General features: G+C 35.9%; 1 protein-coding gene across 2 annotated transcripts in view; it reads left to right on the top strand.

Annotated features, from left to right (window-relative positions):
• The window catches only part of elp4 (elongator acetyltransferase complex subunit 4), a 97,290-nt gene that overhangs the window by 44,301 nt on the left and 33,681 nt on the right, over positions 1 to 19,308 (top strand). For both annotated transcript variants that reach the window (XR_016168265.1, XM_039659328.2), the window contains exons 8-9: positions 388 to 496; positions 5,521 to 5,627. Coding sequence is in view for 1 of the 2 variants with exons in the window: in XM_039659328.2 (XP_039515262.2) it covers positions 388 to 496; positions 5,521 to 5,627 (216 nt within the window). In the remaining variant the exon portion in view is untranslated. The remainder of the gene's footprint in view (positions 1 to 387; positions 497 to 5,520; positions 5,628 to 19,308) is intronic.

Here is a 19,308-nt window from a genome sequence, read left to right as displayed (position 1 = left end):
TATCTCAAATGTGAACAATCATCAGTAATCACAGAGAGGGGTGTTGGTAAAAAAAATATATTAATTTAAAATTAATTTTTTTGTTTGAATCACTGCTGACTGATGTGGTTTTGGATCTGTAAGCTCAGGCTTTGTTGTAAGATCATGAGTCCCGCCTCCGGAATACCCTGCTCCATTTTTCCGGGAAATAATGATGACCTAATTCAGTTCTCAGAGTAAAGGGAGTGAAACCCCTGCTTGTTAGGATGGGTTTAATTAGCAAGAGATGCTCTCAGCTTTGCTCTAGATGTTTCTACATTTGTTTGTACACTTTTAATTGGACTATTCTCATTTATTTCCTGTATTTCTCCTCTATTCCCACTCTCTCTTTCTGTTTCGCACTCTCAGAACAGAGCCATAATGGGACGAATAATCAGACTGAGTGACACAGCCATCGCTCTGGAGTCATTCAGAGGCTCAGAGAAGGAGACCAACCCACTTTACAAAGACTATCATGGTGAGGAGGAGAAACATGCATACAAGAGTTCAAATACACTGACAGAAACCCTTAAAGCCTAGATATTAGATCTTGGCTTGTAAAGGCTATTGCACACTGAGTCCCATATTTTCGTATGCGTTTTTTCGTATTTGTGATTCGGTGGCTCTGAATTGTCAAAAAAGACATTCAAAGTCCATTCAAACTCTTTGCTACGGATACGAAAAATACTGAAAATCAAACCCGATCCGATTTTTTTTTTTATGACGGATGAAAGTTTCAGAGGCAGTTTGCAAGCGTGATTGACATAACGTTAGGTCGTATTTATTTTTTAACGTGCAGAAATTTCGGACGCGAATTTCAGACTCTGTGTGCGATGGCCTTAACTCCTTCTGCACCGATTGATACCTAATTTAATCAATGGGATTTCGATATTTTTTATGGCGAATGATAAAACTGATGGACATTTCTAGAGACCAGATACCAAAAATCAATGTATCTAGAGACCAGAATGTTACAGGGGCCGGGGTTATTATTGTTAATTCAAAGTAAAACCATTAAAAATATATATTTGTTAAACTTATTTTATTACAACAATTATTTCTCATTTCTGTTTAGGTTAAGTTGAAGTGCTAAAATAATAACTAAAATTAAATAAACTAAAATGAATAAATAACAATTTATAAATGCTATATGGACATTACAAATTACAAAAACACAACAATTACTTAACTAAAATTAAAGCGTAATTCAAATAATAATAAAAACAATAATAGTTTATAAGTGACATGAGGGTGACTCAGAATCAGTGTTATTGTTAACTAAAAATACACAGTATTATATAATAAAGAAATGTTAAAAAATAAAATAAAAAAATAAGCTGAAGTACTACTAAAAATAAAATAAAGCTAAATAAAAAAAATATTTAAAAAAACTACTAAAAAGGACAAAAGAACAAAGCAAAATTAGAATCAGTGTTATTGTTAACTAAAAATATACAGTATTATATAATAAAGAAATGTTAAAAAATAAAATAAATAAATATGCTTAAGTACTACTAAAACTAAAATAATTCAAATAAAAAATATATTTTAAAAAACTACTAAAAAGGACAAAAGCACAAAGCAAAATTAGAATCAGTGTTATTGTTAACTAAAAATATACAGTATTATATAATAAAGAAATGTTAAAAAACAAAATAAAAAAATAAGCTTAAGTACTACTAAAACTGAAATAAAGCCAAATAAAAAAAATATATATATTTTAAGAAAATACTAAAAAGGACAAAAGCACGAAGCAAAATTACTAAAACTTAATCCGACACAAAAACTGAATTTATAGAAAATAAAAGTGAATTCAGAGCATTAATAAATACTACAGTATAGTGGTATATAAATAACACTGCACAGAACACCTCAGCTACTGCATAGCAACACCCTGGCAACCATCCAGACCAGTCTAGAATCATGACGGACACCCCTCGCATTTCTTCAGAAAATCTATTTTCAAAAGATGTCTCATTGGTCCCTCGTCTTATTCATGCCTTTTGCATCATCCTATCTTTCTGGCTCTCACAAACACACACACACACACACAGTCGCTCAGTAAAGTGCATTAGTAGAAAGGGGCAGGCAGGGTGGACCTCTCTCTAGCTGTCAGCTCCTGTTAGTGTGGCCGTGTTCAATCAGACGTGCTCCTTGGCAGACAGGCCAGGGGGAGATTCAGCTGCCACGGAAAACACACACACACACACACTCAGAGAGAGAGAGAGAGAGAGAGAGAGAGAGAGAGAGCCCCCACCGCCCCATCACAAGCACCCAGCACAGCCCTCAGGGGCCGCAGAGTTGCAGAATCAATATTTTCATACTGGCTAAAACCTCTCTGTGGCCACACTGCAGATGAGGAAGATCTTTTGGGCTCACGCTCTTTCCGTTCTGTCCTTTTTCCTCTCATTGTGCCTCGTTATATCCTCCCTTGTTTTCATCGTGCACTCTCGCCATCTCTTAATGTTGCATGCTTTATCTCTTCATCTTTTTTTTTTGTCCATCTCTCTGTAAAGGTCAGTTTGTTTACAGTTCTCTCTCCTTGTTTCCGCCCCTGCCCTGTTTCTTTCTTGCATTCATTTACAAGTACAGAATGGCCTGAGGGGGTGTGGTTTACAAACACTAATGACCTCAGATGATAGTTTATGTACTTATTTACTTACTTATTTTATTATTTTTTTTCAATAGTTTCTTTATCAAGGTATCTATCACATATTTATAATGAAATTACACTCTTATGTTTTCAATTTTATGAGTTGGTACTTTTACTTATTATGTTACGTTATTTTATTTAATAATATACTATTAAAAATATAAAATAATTATATAACATAATACATTGCATCTTTTTTTAGGTCAAAATGTTATTTAGTTTTTAGTTATTAGATTAGATAATACATGGATTCTGTGATACCACATGTGCAATGTCAATGCGTATTGGATGGGTGGTAAATATATAATTATTAGAGCATTTGTTTAGCAAAACAGATGAATGATAATATTATGATATTTGTGAACAAAATAAGACTCTAATTATATTAGTGTTGTTTCAATTATATGTGAAAAACCCTTTAAGATGTTTGAAAACGGATAAGATACTTAAAAATATAATGCAATGCTTTCTAGATGGTTTCACAAACATCTTTGCAATGCATAGCCTTACTTTCAGTGTGTTCGAACAGTTATTGTTAGCTTTTGCTATTGATTTTTACCTCTTTTCATGAATAACGATGTGCCATAAGGTCTTAGTGAATGTAAAGACGTACATGAGGCCACTCTTTCTTTTCTGTGGTGCGTCCGCTGCACAAAGCATGTTGGGAGTTCTGTCACAGCGAATCAACTCGAGCGGAATCAACCTAGCGCACGGGTCCCTTTACAAGCGGGGCCTTTACCCACACACACACACATGCTCTTTCCATCCTCTCATCCCCCTCATCCTGGTCTTCAGTGCTTCTTTTTAATGCCATATTTCTACTGGCCGCATAACTGAGGGAAAAAGATGGGAGGAATTAAAGAGGACGAAAAAGCTTTCTCTCTTCCCAACATGCCCCTGCGCCGACTGACCTTGTTTTACCCCCATCCTCCACTCACCTCTCTGTCTTTCTCTCCCTCCCACCAACCCATTTCTCTCCTCCCTCCGCTGTAGTCCTTCTCTCATATGTTTTGGTTTCTGCCCATTGGTGCAGCTAATAAAATAATGGTTGATACAATGCTATAGTGGCCAGTGTGAAAGATGATAGCTACATGTACACACTGTAAAACTCAGCAGACAATGGAAGCAAGAGTCTTATTAAATGGGCAACAGGCAAAACAACACCTGGGAAAAATATTTATTTCACAACATGCTTATTAGCCTCTCAGAAAAGTCCTGCCAAATGGATTTTGAGTGCAGTTTCAGTTTTTTGTTTATTAAAGATGATCCCCATAGGCACTATAGTTTACACTACCGTTCAAATGTTTGCAGTCTGTAAGATTTTATTCAGCAAGGATGCAATAATTTGATCAAAAGTGACATAAATATTTGAATGATAAATCTAGAATGATCATTTTTATCAAGCTTGTGTATTTAAGTTCAGTAATTTCACTTAAATGACAATTAATAGGTAATCTTCATTGCCAATTAAGTGCAATTACTGAACTTAAATATACAAGCTTGATAAAAGTTATGATTCTTGAAGAAAATTTCAAATGGCACTTAGAGGCTTTTCATTGTGAAAAATCATAAATATATTTACTATTTCAAATAAATGCCATTATTTGAACTTTCTATTCATCAAAGAATATAAAATTCTGTTTCCACAAAATATTTATCAGAAAAATTAAAGGGATACTCATCCCGAATAGGCTAATTTTACAACTCCCCCAAAGTTAAACTGTTGAGTTTTACCGTTTTTGAAACCATTCAGCCAATCTCCGGTTCTGGCGGTACCACTTTTAGCACAGCTTAGCATACTGTACATTATTGAAGTGCACAAGACATTAGCATTTCTCAAAAAAAAAAAAATGCAGTAATAATCAAGACACTTTACTGTCGTACCATGAGTGCAGCAGGCGCAATGACTACAAAAACTTAGTCCCGGTCACGGTGGAAGCTGGGCACTATTTTCAGGCGCTGCGTCATATCATTACACCTGCTACACTCATGGTACGGTAGTGAAGTTTCTTGATTATTACGCAGGAATGAGAGTATAGTTCTTAGCCATATCAGCCTTGAAAATTGCAAATTTACATTTTCCGTCAGTCTTAGTGCACGATGTAGCTACAGAAGAGTCAAGTTTTAAATAGGAAAAATATCTAAACTTTATTATTTTTTTTTTTGGAGAAATGCTAACGGTCTTCTGCACTTAGTATGCTAAGCTATGTTAAAAGTGGTACCGCCAGAATCGGAGATCGGCTGAATGGATTCAAAAATGGTAAAACTCAACAGCTTAACTCTGGGGGAGTTTTAAAATTAGCCCATTTTCAAAAAAAAGTGGAGTATCCCTTTAAGAAAATAACATTGACATTATTTTTCGAAGTTTGACATGTTCGACATTTTTGGAGTATGTTTACAAGAAGTAATTTTACTTCAAAATTTCACATTTAATTCAATGTGCTACTTTCTTTTTGAAACGCAGTTTCTTTTTGTATTTATTTATGAAATTCACCAGCAATTTCTGAGTGAAATTTGTTTCAAAAAGTAAATCCTTCACAATTTGTGAGTGTTCTCAATGATTTCTGAAGGATTATGTGACACTGATGACTGGAGTAATGATGCTGAAAATTCAACTTTACATAAATAAATTCCAAATTACATTTTGAAATAAATTGAAATGTATTTTTAATCAAATAAATGCAGACTTGGTGAGCAAAAGAAACATCTTTCAAAAATGTTAAAAAAATCTTACTGACTTCATACTTTTGAATGGTAGTCTATAGTGACTAATATCTCTGTCAGTATGTGTTTCTAGCATGTTTACACCGTAATATGATTCGCTGTGAATGTCTTCTGTGTTTGTTCAGGTCTCCTGCATGTTCGTCAGTTGCCTCATCTGAACTGTTTGTCATGTGAAGTACCCGATACGAAAGACTTGGCCTTCAAACTCAAGAGGAAGCAGTTCACAATTGAGGTGAGTTCACAATAATGTCACAGTACACCAGATACATTTAAAAAGGTTCTTTGGAAAATGATATTATACATATTCCTGCAGCTTTTTTATCTTAATGTTTGTTCGTTCTCGTGGCGAACAGGAAGAGTTTGACGTTACTGGGTGCTAAGGAATGACTTCTTTTAGTTGCTAATTTTATTTTCCTCTCGAATCAGTGCACATATTAAGTGGTCATGATAATGAATCGATGTCCGCATTAGCTGTGCTTCACTAATTCCTGTTTATTTTACTCTGCTATTGAGTGTCAAGAAAGGTTGAAACTATTGATTGTAGACTGGAGATGTTACACCTCAAAGAATGACCTTAAAAGACCTTGAGATTTTCTTTCTGAAGTCTGATAAATACTCTTTCTTTAATGTGTGTAGCTTGTTTGCACTGGGAATTAAATGGCACTCAGACAGGTCCGATCAAAAATCGTTTCGAAAGTAATACTTTGTCAGAAAAATAGTTACTTATAAAAAAAAGTAATGTGTTACTCCTTAAAAAGTAACTTATTCTGTTACTTAGTTACTTTTTATGGAAAGTATTGTTACATGTTACTTTCATGGTTTCTCACCTTGGCTCGGCTTGCTTGTTAGTTTGTTTTATGCGTTTAATAAAACACAATAAATCTTTTTGGCAAATGTAAAGACAGTTTGACAGCAAAAACAAAAAGAAACAAAATTAAAACACAAATGTGATGTTTATCATTTTTGCTAATTTGGCATGGTTGAATTGGATCATCAAAAGTCAGTAGCAAAGACATTGGTTATTAATGACTATTTGTATTCATTTTGAGGAATACTTAGTCTGTTTTTGTGTAAGTTAGATGAGTAAATGCTCACATTTATTCTAAAACTACAATAACCATCATGTTTTTACAGCACACATACAACACCTCTGCACTTACAGTTCTCAAGATTCATCTCAACGAGGTGTCGGTCAATAAATGTGAATAATAAAGTTCTAAATCAGATATTTAGCTGTATATTTAAACATACTTTGCTTGTTTATCCGATTACTTTATATTACTCATGTTACCTGTAATGCGTTAACCTCAACAACACTGTAACTATTGTCAGTATAAATTGTTAAAACTTAGAAACTTGTTTGTTAGTAAAATTCCCAAATGAGCTACAATGAGTCTTTATTCTGTCCCTTTTTGGCCATTTTTTTAACTCTTCAGCACACACACACACACACACACGCACACACCATACACTTCCAATGAGTGCCTGTCCATCAAGTGGACACAAATGAAAGGGCCCAAGCTCTTACTGAAGCCCCATCATTGGCCCCTAATTAAGTTATCACTGGTGAAGCTGTTAATAGTTAAGCAGGAAGTCTGTTGTCTCAGAAGGACCAGTAGTCTTTGTCTTTAAACGCTGTCTAAGGCAGAGACCTCTCATTCACTCCTCACTAGATTTATAGGGTCAGTAAAAGTCAAGGTGGTTTCCCTCAATGGCTGTTTAATGGGCCGACCACTTTGAGTTTGTGGATGGTCTCAAATGTAGGTTTGTGTTGTAGCAGCACTGAAGTATTTGCGTGTATTTTTTAAGCAGCGTAATATACCTTAACATCTTTTCATACCTGATCTTTTGCCACAACCCTTTTACATTTACATTTAGCTGACGCTTTTATCCAAAGCGACTTACAATAGCTATATATGTCAGAGGTCGCACGCCCCTGGAGCAACTAGGGGTTAAGTGTGTTGCTCAGGGACACATTGGTGTCTCACAGTGGATTCGAACCTGGGTCTCTCACACCAAAGGCATGTGTCTTATCCAATGCGCCATCACCACCTCTATCGTTTTAAGGATAGTAGGATAGTTTGTAACTCAAGCACATAGTGTTAGCAAGCCAAGGTCAAGGGTTCGATTCCTAAGGTCTGGGTAAATCTAGGACACAATCTTGGGCTAATTTTACCCATCAAATTGGGCTGTTGCCTACATTTAAACCCGTTTAACAAACCTGTAACGGAGCTGGCTCTCGTAACTTTAGACCGCCGTCCTGTGTTTCAATCATAGCTGAAATACACTACCAGTGAGACCTAACTTGCAACTATTGGTGAACAGCACTGAGTATTTAGAGTAAAATTATTTAGATTTAGTGATAGATCAAATAGACGGATTCAACATTCATTTAGGTGACTCATATCCTTGTATGTTGCTTCACATAAAATGACATGATTTACTGCACAGTAAGGATTTTATAGATAAAATAAAATGTTCACAAACTTGTATTTTACAGAAGGAATGCACAAATTTGATGGCACTGAGAACTCCTCTCTCCTGAAGAGGATGGAACAAGCCCTTGATAAATAGCTCAACCACTGGGTTGGTACATCTACCCAAACACCGAAAAAATAACTCCCAAAAAAAGACCCAAAAAGCTCAACAGTGATTTATTTTTATTTTTTAGAGTGTACCCTAAACAGTATTGCAGTTAAAGGAGTAGTTCACTTAAAATAAAAAACTTTTGCTGGTAATTTACTCACCCCCATGTCATCCAAGATGTCCATGTCTTTCTTTCTTCAGTTGAAAAGAAATTAAGGTTTTTGTTGAAAACATTCCAGGATTTTCTCCATATAATGGATTTCAATGGGAACCAAACGGTTCAAGGACCAAATGAGAGTTTCAGTGCAGATTTAAAGGGCTTTAAACGACACCAGACGATGAATAAGGGTATTATCAAGCAAAATGATCGCTCATTTAAAAAATAAATATCAAAGTTTAAGTTTAATAAGCACAAATGCTAGCCTTGCTCTGTTCTGTGATGAGCATTCGTGACTCTCCTGTTCGATCTCGTTCATCAAAATGAACAAATCTTTTTTCGAGTCATGACTCAAAGAGTCCTTTATAAGACTTTGAAGCTGCACTGAAACTCTAATTTGGACCTTAAACTGTTTGGTTCCCATTGAAGTCCGTTATATGGAGAAAAATCCTGGAATGTTTTCATCAAAAACCTTAATTTCTTTTCAACTGAAGAAAGAAAGACGTGGACATCTTGGATGACATGGGGGTGAGTAAATTATCAGCAAAAGTTTTTTTTCTTAAAGTGAACTCTCTTAAGGTATGTGATTTATCAGATTTTGCATTCCCTGAGAATTGATCCCATGATTTTTGGGTTTACAGAAACACTGTATTTTATTCCACAATTTTTTTTCGGACAATTACACTATTCGAATGAATCGTTAGAAATGAGATATTATGACAATGCGTTCTTCATTGGAGGTCTGATGACATCACAATGAAGGGACATGGCAAACTAGCAGTTGAGAATTTCTCAGGAAATATTGTTGTGAAAATATTATTGAAAGGAAGAGATAGTGACTTGCCTTCATGAGGGATTTTCCCCGTTCGATCTTACCATTCCAATCTAGACCTACAGTACAGACAGGTCTTTGATAGATAATGTTACACCAATACATTGTCACGCACACAAACAAATGTGCCGTGCCGAGTTTACACTGGGCGAAACTAAATTCATGCAGTGAGTTTTCCCTGCGGGGCTGTTGGTAGCGTGTGTGCGCTCAAACAACATGCCTCACTACTAGGCCATCATTTCGTGAATATATCTGCCACAGTCGTGATGGGAAGGTTTGACTGAGAGACACAAATTGTTTATATATGTTTACATTGTCACCACACCAAGAATCAAGTACAAAAAAACTGTATTTACTATAAAAAGATCGGTTCCACTTTATATTAAGTGGCTTTAAATACTATGTACTTATATTGAAAAATAAGTACAATGTACTTATTGTGCTAATGCTGTATTGTAAAACACTTTTGCTGCTATTGAGGTGGGGTACGGGTAGGGTAAGGGACAGGTGTGGTGGTATGGGTGGGTTTAGGGGCGGGTTTAAGTATAAGTATGGGTCAGCTTTGTTAATTACATAAATTAGATGTAATTACATAAATTAGTTACAGCTGTAATTACATGCTGGTATTTTTAAAATATAAGTACAATGTAAAAACATGTATGTACACAGTAAGTCCGTTGTATCAAATTATTTGTTTCAATGTAAGTACAAAGTACTTAAAGCCACTTATGAAGAATAGAGTTTTCTTGATTTTTTTTTTTTTATTTTTTTTTTTTATTTATTTATTTATTTTGTGTTTCTTGGCACTCAGAACCTCTGAATTATGACTCGAATAATGATATGGCTCCATTGCTGCCCACTCACTGGTAACATTGAGACATCATTCTTGCTATCCATGCCATCATTCCAACCTTCATTCGTACAAAGAAAGTCATGCTCTTCACCTTTCCCTTTAAGATGAGTCAGTGTGAATCAGGTCTATCTATTTGAAATGTGATTGGCAGGCCAAGTGTGTGTCAGTCAGGTCGTTTAGAGTGCACACGTCAATCAAAGATTAGTCGCGTCATGGCAACATGACCACGAAAGATGAGTTTTCACACATAGAAACCATGCAAGACATGTGGAAACCTCAAATTAAAAAAATATTAGGCTGAATCTTTCCTAACTTGCATGAAACTTTCTTGTATACTGCTAATGAAATGATGCACTGATATAGAAATTTGGGGTCATGTGTTATAATTATATTTGCTATGGTGCATAATCGATAAGATGATGGTTTGATGGTTTGTTTTGATGATTAATCATCATCACTTTGCTTGGTTTTGAAATAAAATAAAAAATCATGCTTTCAACACGTCAGTCTTGCTTCAAGTGAAATAAGGCATCAGAAAATCTTACAATATACAATAACCAAACTAAAATGAATGTTATAATAATAATAATAATAATTTTGGAATCTAATTAACCGAAAAATGAATTTGTTTAACATTTTCATTTGTTAAACATTTAGAGTAAATCTTGCTTCCCAACTCTCGAAAGCAAGTGTGATTTGAGCGAGATTGTTGATATTCTGTCTGTCTGTTCTGAAACTGCTGTGCTTGTAATGTTATTAATGCAGGCTGGGTCTACATGCTGTCGCTCATCTACCCAGAGGAGCATTTTGGCTGCTTGTCTTTGACTGACTGGTAAAGTTCATTTGGCGGTTGATGAGCAGTCAATTGCCCAGAATGCCCTGCAGCCAGAATTAACCCCTGTCCCTGTTCCGGCAGGTAGAAAGAGAGAGAGAGAGGGGTTATGAGGAAAGTTGTAATTAGCAAACACTCACGCATACGCACGCATGCTAGTTGAACGCTCGACAAAAAGTGGGGTGAGGATTCAGACTGGAATGTAGGAGGTATGTGATTAAACTATACATACCCTAGAGTGACCCCTGACCCAAACTTGAGCCAAACACACCTTGAGGGTGTTGGGGTTTCTGGAGGTGAGGTCAGATGATCTTCAACCCAAGATTTGGGTAAAATTAGCCGTGGCTCGTGGAGGTACAATCTTGAAAGATCAGCAAGCTTTTTTTTAATAGTTGAGGGCATATTTAAGACTTGTGTGGACTTATTTATGGTGATATGTCAGAACATTGGTTCTATAACTTCTCATAACCACACAAGCATTCCTTTAATAATTGTTTTTATTGTTGTCCCGTCTTAGTTTTGAAGGTTCTGCTCCTGCGGCAAGATCTTGATTGATTGGTTGTGTCTGGGCCAGCCTGTGCTGTATTTGGGTATGGTTGGTTGGGCCTTGTTGCCGTGATCCAACTAAAGTTTTTGGAGGGTTAGTTTTGGTGGTTAACCAGTATGAGTTTTGCAGTGGCCAATATAATTTTTTTCCCCCCATATTTATTTATTTGTTTATTAATTTAATTAAATTAGGCAAGCTTTTGCTCTTTTCTGCAAGTCATTGCTTTTGGACAGTTTTAAATTTAATGTAGGAGAAATTATTGCTGTAATTAATTGTTAATGGGTGACTTATGATAGGATATTGAAAATGTAAATTTTCATTTAACAATTTAACATTAATAACTTAATTTTGTATCATTTGAGTGTTGATTTACACTTCCGTTCAAAAGTTTGGGCTGAGGACACGTTTTCTTTTTTTGAAGTAAATTAAAGGGGTCATGAGGTGGATTTTTTTGTATTGTATGGATTTGTAACTTCAAATTTTAATCATTTTTTTGCACAAAAGAAAATGTATGCGAAAAATGTTTGGCTTATGTTGTTGCGTAGGAAATGTATCAACGACCACTCGCTATTGCACGTAAGAGTTTTGAAATTGTTAAAACCATTTACAGACAAAGCTTTATGAAATCATTTACTGTGATGCATTTGTGTGATGCTGCTGCTGTCAGAACACTAATTAAGAAACTGACCGTTTTATTATTATTTTTGGACATTTGAATATACGAATGAGCACAAAAGGCTTATTTCTCTCAAATATTTACATTTACATTTATTCATTTAGCTGACGCTTTTTATCCAAAGCGACTTCCAATTGCTATATATGTCAGAGGTCGCACGCCTCTGGGGCAACTAGGGGTTAAGCGTGTCGTGTTGCTCAGGGACACATTGGTGTATCACAGTGGATTCGAACCTGGGTCTCTCATGTAACAGTGGTGGGTGGTGCCCTAATCTTAAATTAATTATTTCACAAAGAAAGTTCGGGCGCCAGACAGTTTTATAAAACTGACAAAATTTAAACAACCCAAGATAGAAAAGAAAACCACTGATTACACACAAAAACAAATATCAAAGGTGTAAGTTTAACGGTAATTTATTACAACATCAGAAGTTACTGATTTTGAAAGCAAAATAAATCAATTAGTCAGCAAGAATCGGTATTCTCAACATTAGAGTTCAATATCAGTTCTCACATGAATACAAAACAATAGAACAACGGGGTTGACACTCAATTTGGTCGTCCACACAGGCAGTTTCGAGTGTCGATAGTCCCGCCAAACTTATAAAGAAAAGGGAAAACAAAGAAAGAAAAGAGCAAAACACATATTGGAATCACATATACCAACGAAAGCACAGATTCAAATTCACAATCAAAAAGCATAGATATTCAGTAACAAAATATGCGGATATGAATGGAATGCGTGTGTGTGTATGTGTGTGTGTGTGTGTGTGAACGTGTAGTTTAGGACTGAGCGTAGAACACACTGACCAGTTTTGGCAGACGGAATCAGACAGAAATCGCATCAGGCGAGCGGGAGGTCTTCGTCAGGCTCCACGAGGGAAGCTAACCCGTTGTTTGGGTGAACAGTTCACTTAAAACCGCCGGTCTTTGAGGTGCGTCGTATTGGAAGTCTCCAGACTCCACGTCGCAACAGGCAGCATGAGAAGGAAGCCTCGGTTCACCCATCACAGGACAAAGTCCATTCTACATCGGTAGTCGCTAACTCCACTCACAGGTCAAACCAACATACCTCGGTGACGTGTCCTCTTTCCCCTTTGTTAAATATACCTTTCCTTCATTTCCCTTTCCGCCGTTAATTAGCCTCAATTAGTCACTCCGCCCGTTCCGTTCAAAGTGAAAGTGAAAGTAAAGCCGTATAACTTACTGCACTGTCACACTCACACCAAAGGCATGTGTCTTATCCACTACGCCACCACCACCCCCACCCCCAAATAGTGTTCACAAATCTGTCTAAATCGGTGTTAGTGAGCACTTCTCCTTTGCCGAGAATCCATCCACCTCACAGGTTTGGCATATCAAGATGCTGATTAGACAGCATGATTATTGCACAGGTAGGCTGGCCACAACAAAAGGCCACTCTAAAATGTGCAGTTTTATCTCACAGCACAATGCCACAGATGTCGCAAGTTTTGAGGGAGCGTGCAATTGGCATGCTGACTGCAGGAACGTCCACCAGAGCTGTTGCCCATGAATTGAATGTTAAGGCGTTTCAGGGATGCTCTGGATCGGCTTATACGACAGCGTGTTCCAGGTCCTGCCAATATCCAGCAACTTCACAAAGCCATTGAAGAGGAATGGACCAATCAACAACCTGGTCACACCAGATACTGACTGTTTTTAGAGTACAGTAAAACTGCACATTTTAGAGTGGCCTTTTATTGTTGCCAGCCTAAGGCACACCTGTGCAATAATCATCCGGTCTAATCAAAATCTTGATGACACACCTGAGAGGTGGATGGATTATCTCGGCAAAGGAGAAGTGCTCACTAACACAGATTTAGACAGATTTGTGAACAAAATTTGAGAGAAATAGGCCTTTTGTGTACATAGAAAAAGTTCATCATCATCATCATCATACTATATATGTATCATTTACAGCTGCATATGCTTAACAAATGTAGATAAGTGATGGAAATCTCTTTGTATCTGGAAAAAAATGTAATACAAATTTTTGTACACCCATCCTCTCCCTCAACATTAATGTACAGTAGTTTGATATGTTGTCGAATGACCTCATTATATTGCATAATTCGGTGTATATTGCCTCAGGTTAGTTTTTACAGTGTAAATTAAAGTTTAGGCCAAGCACATTGCATTGCATAATACGGTATTCCACGCAGTTTTCTTTGCATTGACAAATTTTGGCAAATGTTCTAGGGCGTGCATGTGCATATCGTTCATGGTATGCATACTACTACTTTCTTTCAAAAAATAGAAGGCAGTGTGCCATGCCATTCTGAACATAATACCCTATTTTCTACAAATTTATGAAAATGAAAGCAAGGATGAGACGAGGATTGTGTACCTGGGTGATTATCAGATCATAATATCTGGATTGAAAAGTTTCTTGCTCAGAAGTGGTAACCGTTAAATCATGTGTAGAGAGTAGAGACTGATGTTTTTTTTTAATTGTTAAACAGATGCTATTTGACAGCATCGGTTTCCTTGTGACTTCCTGTAATATTTGAGCAGATACGTAACAATTATTGTGTAGAAATAAAGTAAACGTCTTTAGAGGTGCACTGCTTTACTTTAAAAAGCCAGCGACAAACTTATTTGAGCTAAACTTGCCATCATCAGCAAGTCCTCCTCACCCCCACCTGGTCCACTGTCGGCCGGTTCAAAGGTGGAATTTTGATCCGGGGCAGAAGATGACCGAGTAGAAGTCTTTGTCGGTTCTGGCATGGCTGCTAAAAATAACTTTCCCACACTCTTGAAGGGCTTTCAAAGTACTTTCTTTCATCTGACAGCTAGTTTCTGAACTCTGTCCACATTGTAAAAATAGCTTTGAGCTTCATAAAGAATATTTTGCAGGTGATTGGTTTTCAGAATTTGCAGTTGGTAGTTAATGGTAACCCTCTGGTTAACTCCCTATTTATACTTGATTAACACTTAATGATGACGTTTTTAAGATTAACGTTGAAAGGAGGAATTATTGGGCTGCTTTGTCCTCCCTTTTTTCTACTCTCTTCTTTGAATATGGATAGGAAGGGTTCTTCTAAAGGTTGCATAAATCAAAACCTTTAAACAGGCAGTCATTGAGTAAGTGGTCATAAAAACTTGATGAATTTTATGACCATCTTTACCCTGGCACCTACTGGCTGCTTTTCAATGGAACCTAAACAGATGACCGAGGTCACTGGAAATGCATATTAATGAGTTCTCAATGCAGTTTAATGTAGATTAATAGATTATTCATGAGTCAAAATGGGAGGGTCCTGATCCATATTAAAGAATGTTTCTGAGATCGTATCCCAGTCCTGTGTTGGCAGTGTTTTGTGACCCCAGCTTTGTGAACTGTGAGCCAAGCGGTGCTATTTCTGCTTTAGACAAACTTTCCCATCGTAGCTAATGAGGAGGAGTAATGCTGAGTGACAGTGGTATTGGGACAAGGGCGGGGCTACAGTATGTCAGGGCCAGTCACATTTCAACTGACAAATTACATTCAAATGTAAAAAATGTACATTATTGAATCATTGCAATATGGTTGCTTTATCCAAATATTTTCTTCTTTTTCTTAACCATCATAAACTTTTTTTGGTTTGTGAAAACTTTATACTTAAAGATAAATTTAATTTTAATATGTTTTGTTTATATATTTTTTTTTAGTTTAGGAAAACTTTATATGTAATCTAAATAGTTAAATGAAATATTGGCCTATTAAATAACTGTTATTATATAAACTTTGGTGAAGTTTTAAAGAAAGTGTTTAGTTTTAAGAAAGTTTTTATGTAATCTAAATATTATACTCACAATATTATTGGCACCCTTTGTAAATATGATCAAATCTGCATTTTGTTTATCCTTTTGATCTTTCTTTCAAAAAATTCTTAATTATAACCCTTCCATTAAAGTTAAAGAATTTAAAGTGGCGGTGGGACCCATAGAAATTCTTAAAAGGATAGTTCACTTTGAAATGAGTTTTATCTTACATCAACGGCATCAGAAATGTAGGTGTCTTTGTTTCCACAGTATTTTCAATTTTGATATTTTTACACCTACATATTGGATGCCCTTGAGGTAAAGCTAAGCTAAAACATACCAAAAATTAATTTCAAAGTGAACTATCCCTTTAAGACTAAAATATATCTGAAATATATTTCCATTCATATTTAGAATGTTAGTTAAATATAAATATACTCCTAGATCTTTAATGTTGTGGGCCTATTTTTCTGTAGGAAGTCCTGGACATCTTGTTCAAATACATGGTATCATGTATTCTAGCTAATACCAACAGATAAAAGATCAAAACCTGACAGCCTCTGCAAGAAATCTTACAGTATAATGGGCCGTGGTTGCATCTTCCATCAGGACAATGATCCAAAACCAGCATTAAAATAAACACAAAAATGTGTCACTGAGCACAAAATATAGCTGCGTGTCCATCCCAGTTCCCAGACCTGAACCCTATAGAAAATGAGTGAAGTGAACTGAAGAGAAGAACATTTATTACATATTATTTCAATTCTTTTACTTCAATGAGAAGTTGGATTCATGTGTAATTTTTTTTGGAGTAAAAGTTCAAAAGGATTGACAATGCATATTTATGTTTTACAGGCGTCTTTGCTCATATTTAACCAAGGAGGGTGTCAATAGTACTACGACATATATTATTGCATCCATGAAACCATATTATTTATCATCTTGTTTGTAAAAATTACAGCAATCAGTTTATTTTCCGCCCTCAAAAATAAACATGACTAACTTGACAGCTATTCATTTGTACGTTCTTGTATTAGTGTTTGTTCCCTTTCGACAATAACTGTTGTGATGTAAGTTGTTTGCGTGTCTGGGTTTCCCATGTGGCAGTTCAGAAAGGTAGGAGAGCCAGTTTTCCATCACACTTGCATTTTATGGCCAAACAATCTCCGCCCACTTCCCCCAGCCTCCCTGCTTCCTTGTGTCGTGGCAGTGATGATGTTAATGACCAGTGACAGCTCACCTATCCCTGGCGTGCCTCCAGTTCGCCCCATCCCCCCTATTCACATGCACACGGCTGCAATCACGCACATTTGCTGTGAATCTGGATTGGTAAACCATTGCTAGAATCAAACACGCATACATACGGATACTTGAGTATTGGGATGATTAATTCTACATAACCTCATATAATTATTAACTAGTGTTCACGACATAATTGATTATGCCAAACATTCATTTTATTAAGAATATGGCCCATCTTGCAGATTACGTTTTTATTATTTAAGGAGTTTCGATTTGATCTGTTTTTCTTATTTTCCATGAAGCATTAGGTTTCACTGTAAAAAAAATGTTGGTTTAACTTAAAAAAGTTCATTGAAATGGAAATATTGAGTTAATACAATGAAGGAGATTGATTTAATCATCAGAAACTCAAAATATTATGTTATCTGAACCACATAAATTATTTATTTATGTATAAGAAAAAATGTTGTGATTACAAATCATGAAAATATTTTTTTTACAATGTAGGAGTGTTATAGTTTGGATTTCTTATGGTTTGCATTTTGGTTTTGAGGTTAGAAGTCGGATCGGATCACTGTAAAACAAAAGTTGAAAAAAAACCTAAAAGTTTAAGGCAACCAGCTGCAGGACATTTTTGAGTTTTCTCAACTTAAGGTCGTTAGTTGTACAAACTTTTTCATGTTAAATAGTTGAATAAACTTTAAAAACAGAATTTGTCAAACAAAATGTAAGTTGGATTTTTTACACTGTAGTTGGTTGGTAAGATATTTTTAATACACACACATTATACTATTACTCCCCATATTTCAATAATGGATATTATTGATTACAACACAGTAAAATACAGTTATAATTATTTTTCCAATATTTTTCCAATAAATCAGAAAAAATGTAAACCATTAGAACATATACTAAATGGTAAATGGTAAATGGCATACTACCGTGATGAATTGTATAAAAGCAAAAACAATTTAATAATTTAATTTAATTTAACATTACTGTAATAAGAATATTAAGCAAAGGAACCTTTCAAAAATGCAAAAAAAATCCCTCATATTCTTTATGCAAAATGTAATTTCTTGTATTGGGGAATATGATCTTTACATTTAATGTGAAACTCGCCCAAGTACAGACTGCTGAAAGACATTTGAATGGAAAACTGATCTTCACATGGTCAGACTCAACAACAGACCTCAACCTACCAATAAAGAGGCGAAAACTCGATGGCGTTCGTCTAGCCAGTCTGACCCTTGCTTACAGAAACATTAGCATGCTAATGTCAGTCGGCATGGTTAATTGATTACCAGTCCACCCGGGCCAAAACCACTTGAAGCAAGGAATAAAGCAGATATCCCTAGGTGGCCATATTGTTTGGGGCAAAAACTATTAATTTGTCCACTGCCAAAAAAAACAACTAAATGAACACTAATTTTTTTCCTTGTTCCTGGCAGGGTTTCCTGTTTTCAGCTGGCTTTCAGAAGGAAATTAATTATCTCAGATACATGTAGCTCTTCGGTGGGTCTGGGCTTATTTGCATTGAGGAATATTCAGCAGAAGTAATGGATGCACAATCAAAACACTGGCACCAAACGAAACGCAATTTTCATACGCAAATTTCCCAAATCCCACAGGAGCAAAAGTATCAGACACGGGTGAAGTAAAAATACAAAACCAAACAAAAGGTACGGAAAATGAACTGAGAATATTATAAACTGAATAGCTGGGCTGTGCCTTCACTAAAACACAAAAAAAAAACTGAAGGGAAACGTCAAGAAATGATGTGTATGAAAGGGTGAGAAAGGGATATAATGGCATAGCTATTTGACAGTTGATATCTTCATCCAAATGTAAGAATTTACATTCTAATTATGAATAAATTTACATCTTAATCAGGTATTTGTGTTCAGTGCTCAGTTAGCATTAGCAGTGGCGCCAAGGCTGTGCCACCTCAGCTGGAAACTGCTGCCATCCGCTCTGCCATGATCTCATAACTAATGCCTCGAAAATTGCTGCTCAAAAGATTTATAATAGTCATTATATTAAAATATTGTGACAATACAACTTCAATTTCAATCTGCTCATTATGCACGCACAGCTACTATGGCTGCAGAAGAGGTGTTATTTTAGTCATTTTGGAGCTTAACAGCTCCTGTCCTCATTCACTGGGTCAATTAAGAATACTGTCCAGTCATTTTCTGTCCACTTTGTTAAAGCTCAAAGTATCCTCATTGATTTCTCAACTGAGCACCTTAGATAAGACTCTTCTGTACAAAAATCATATAAAGATCGAGTAAATCAAAGGCAAACACACTGCTATTACAGCTAACCCTACGCCACATAAAGTAAATGAAGTGTCCATGTGACATCTTTCTATCGCCTTCTCTAAGCCTCAGAAAAGCCCACACTAAAACATAAAGGTCAATG

This window comes from Pimephales promelas, chromosome 1 (assembly GCF_988280905.1).
Source record: "Pimephales promelas chromosome 1, fPimPro1.hap1.1, whole genome shotgun sequence".
NCBI classification, from domain to species: Eukaryota; Metazoa; Chordata; class Actinopteri; order Cypriniformes; family Leuciscidae; genus Pimephales; species Pimephales promelas.
Note: the sequence above shows the minus strand (reverse complement) of the source record. Positions and strands in the feature narration are given on the sequence as shown.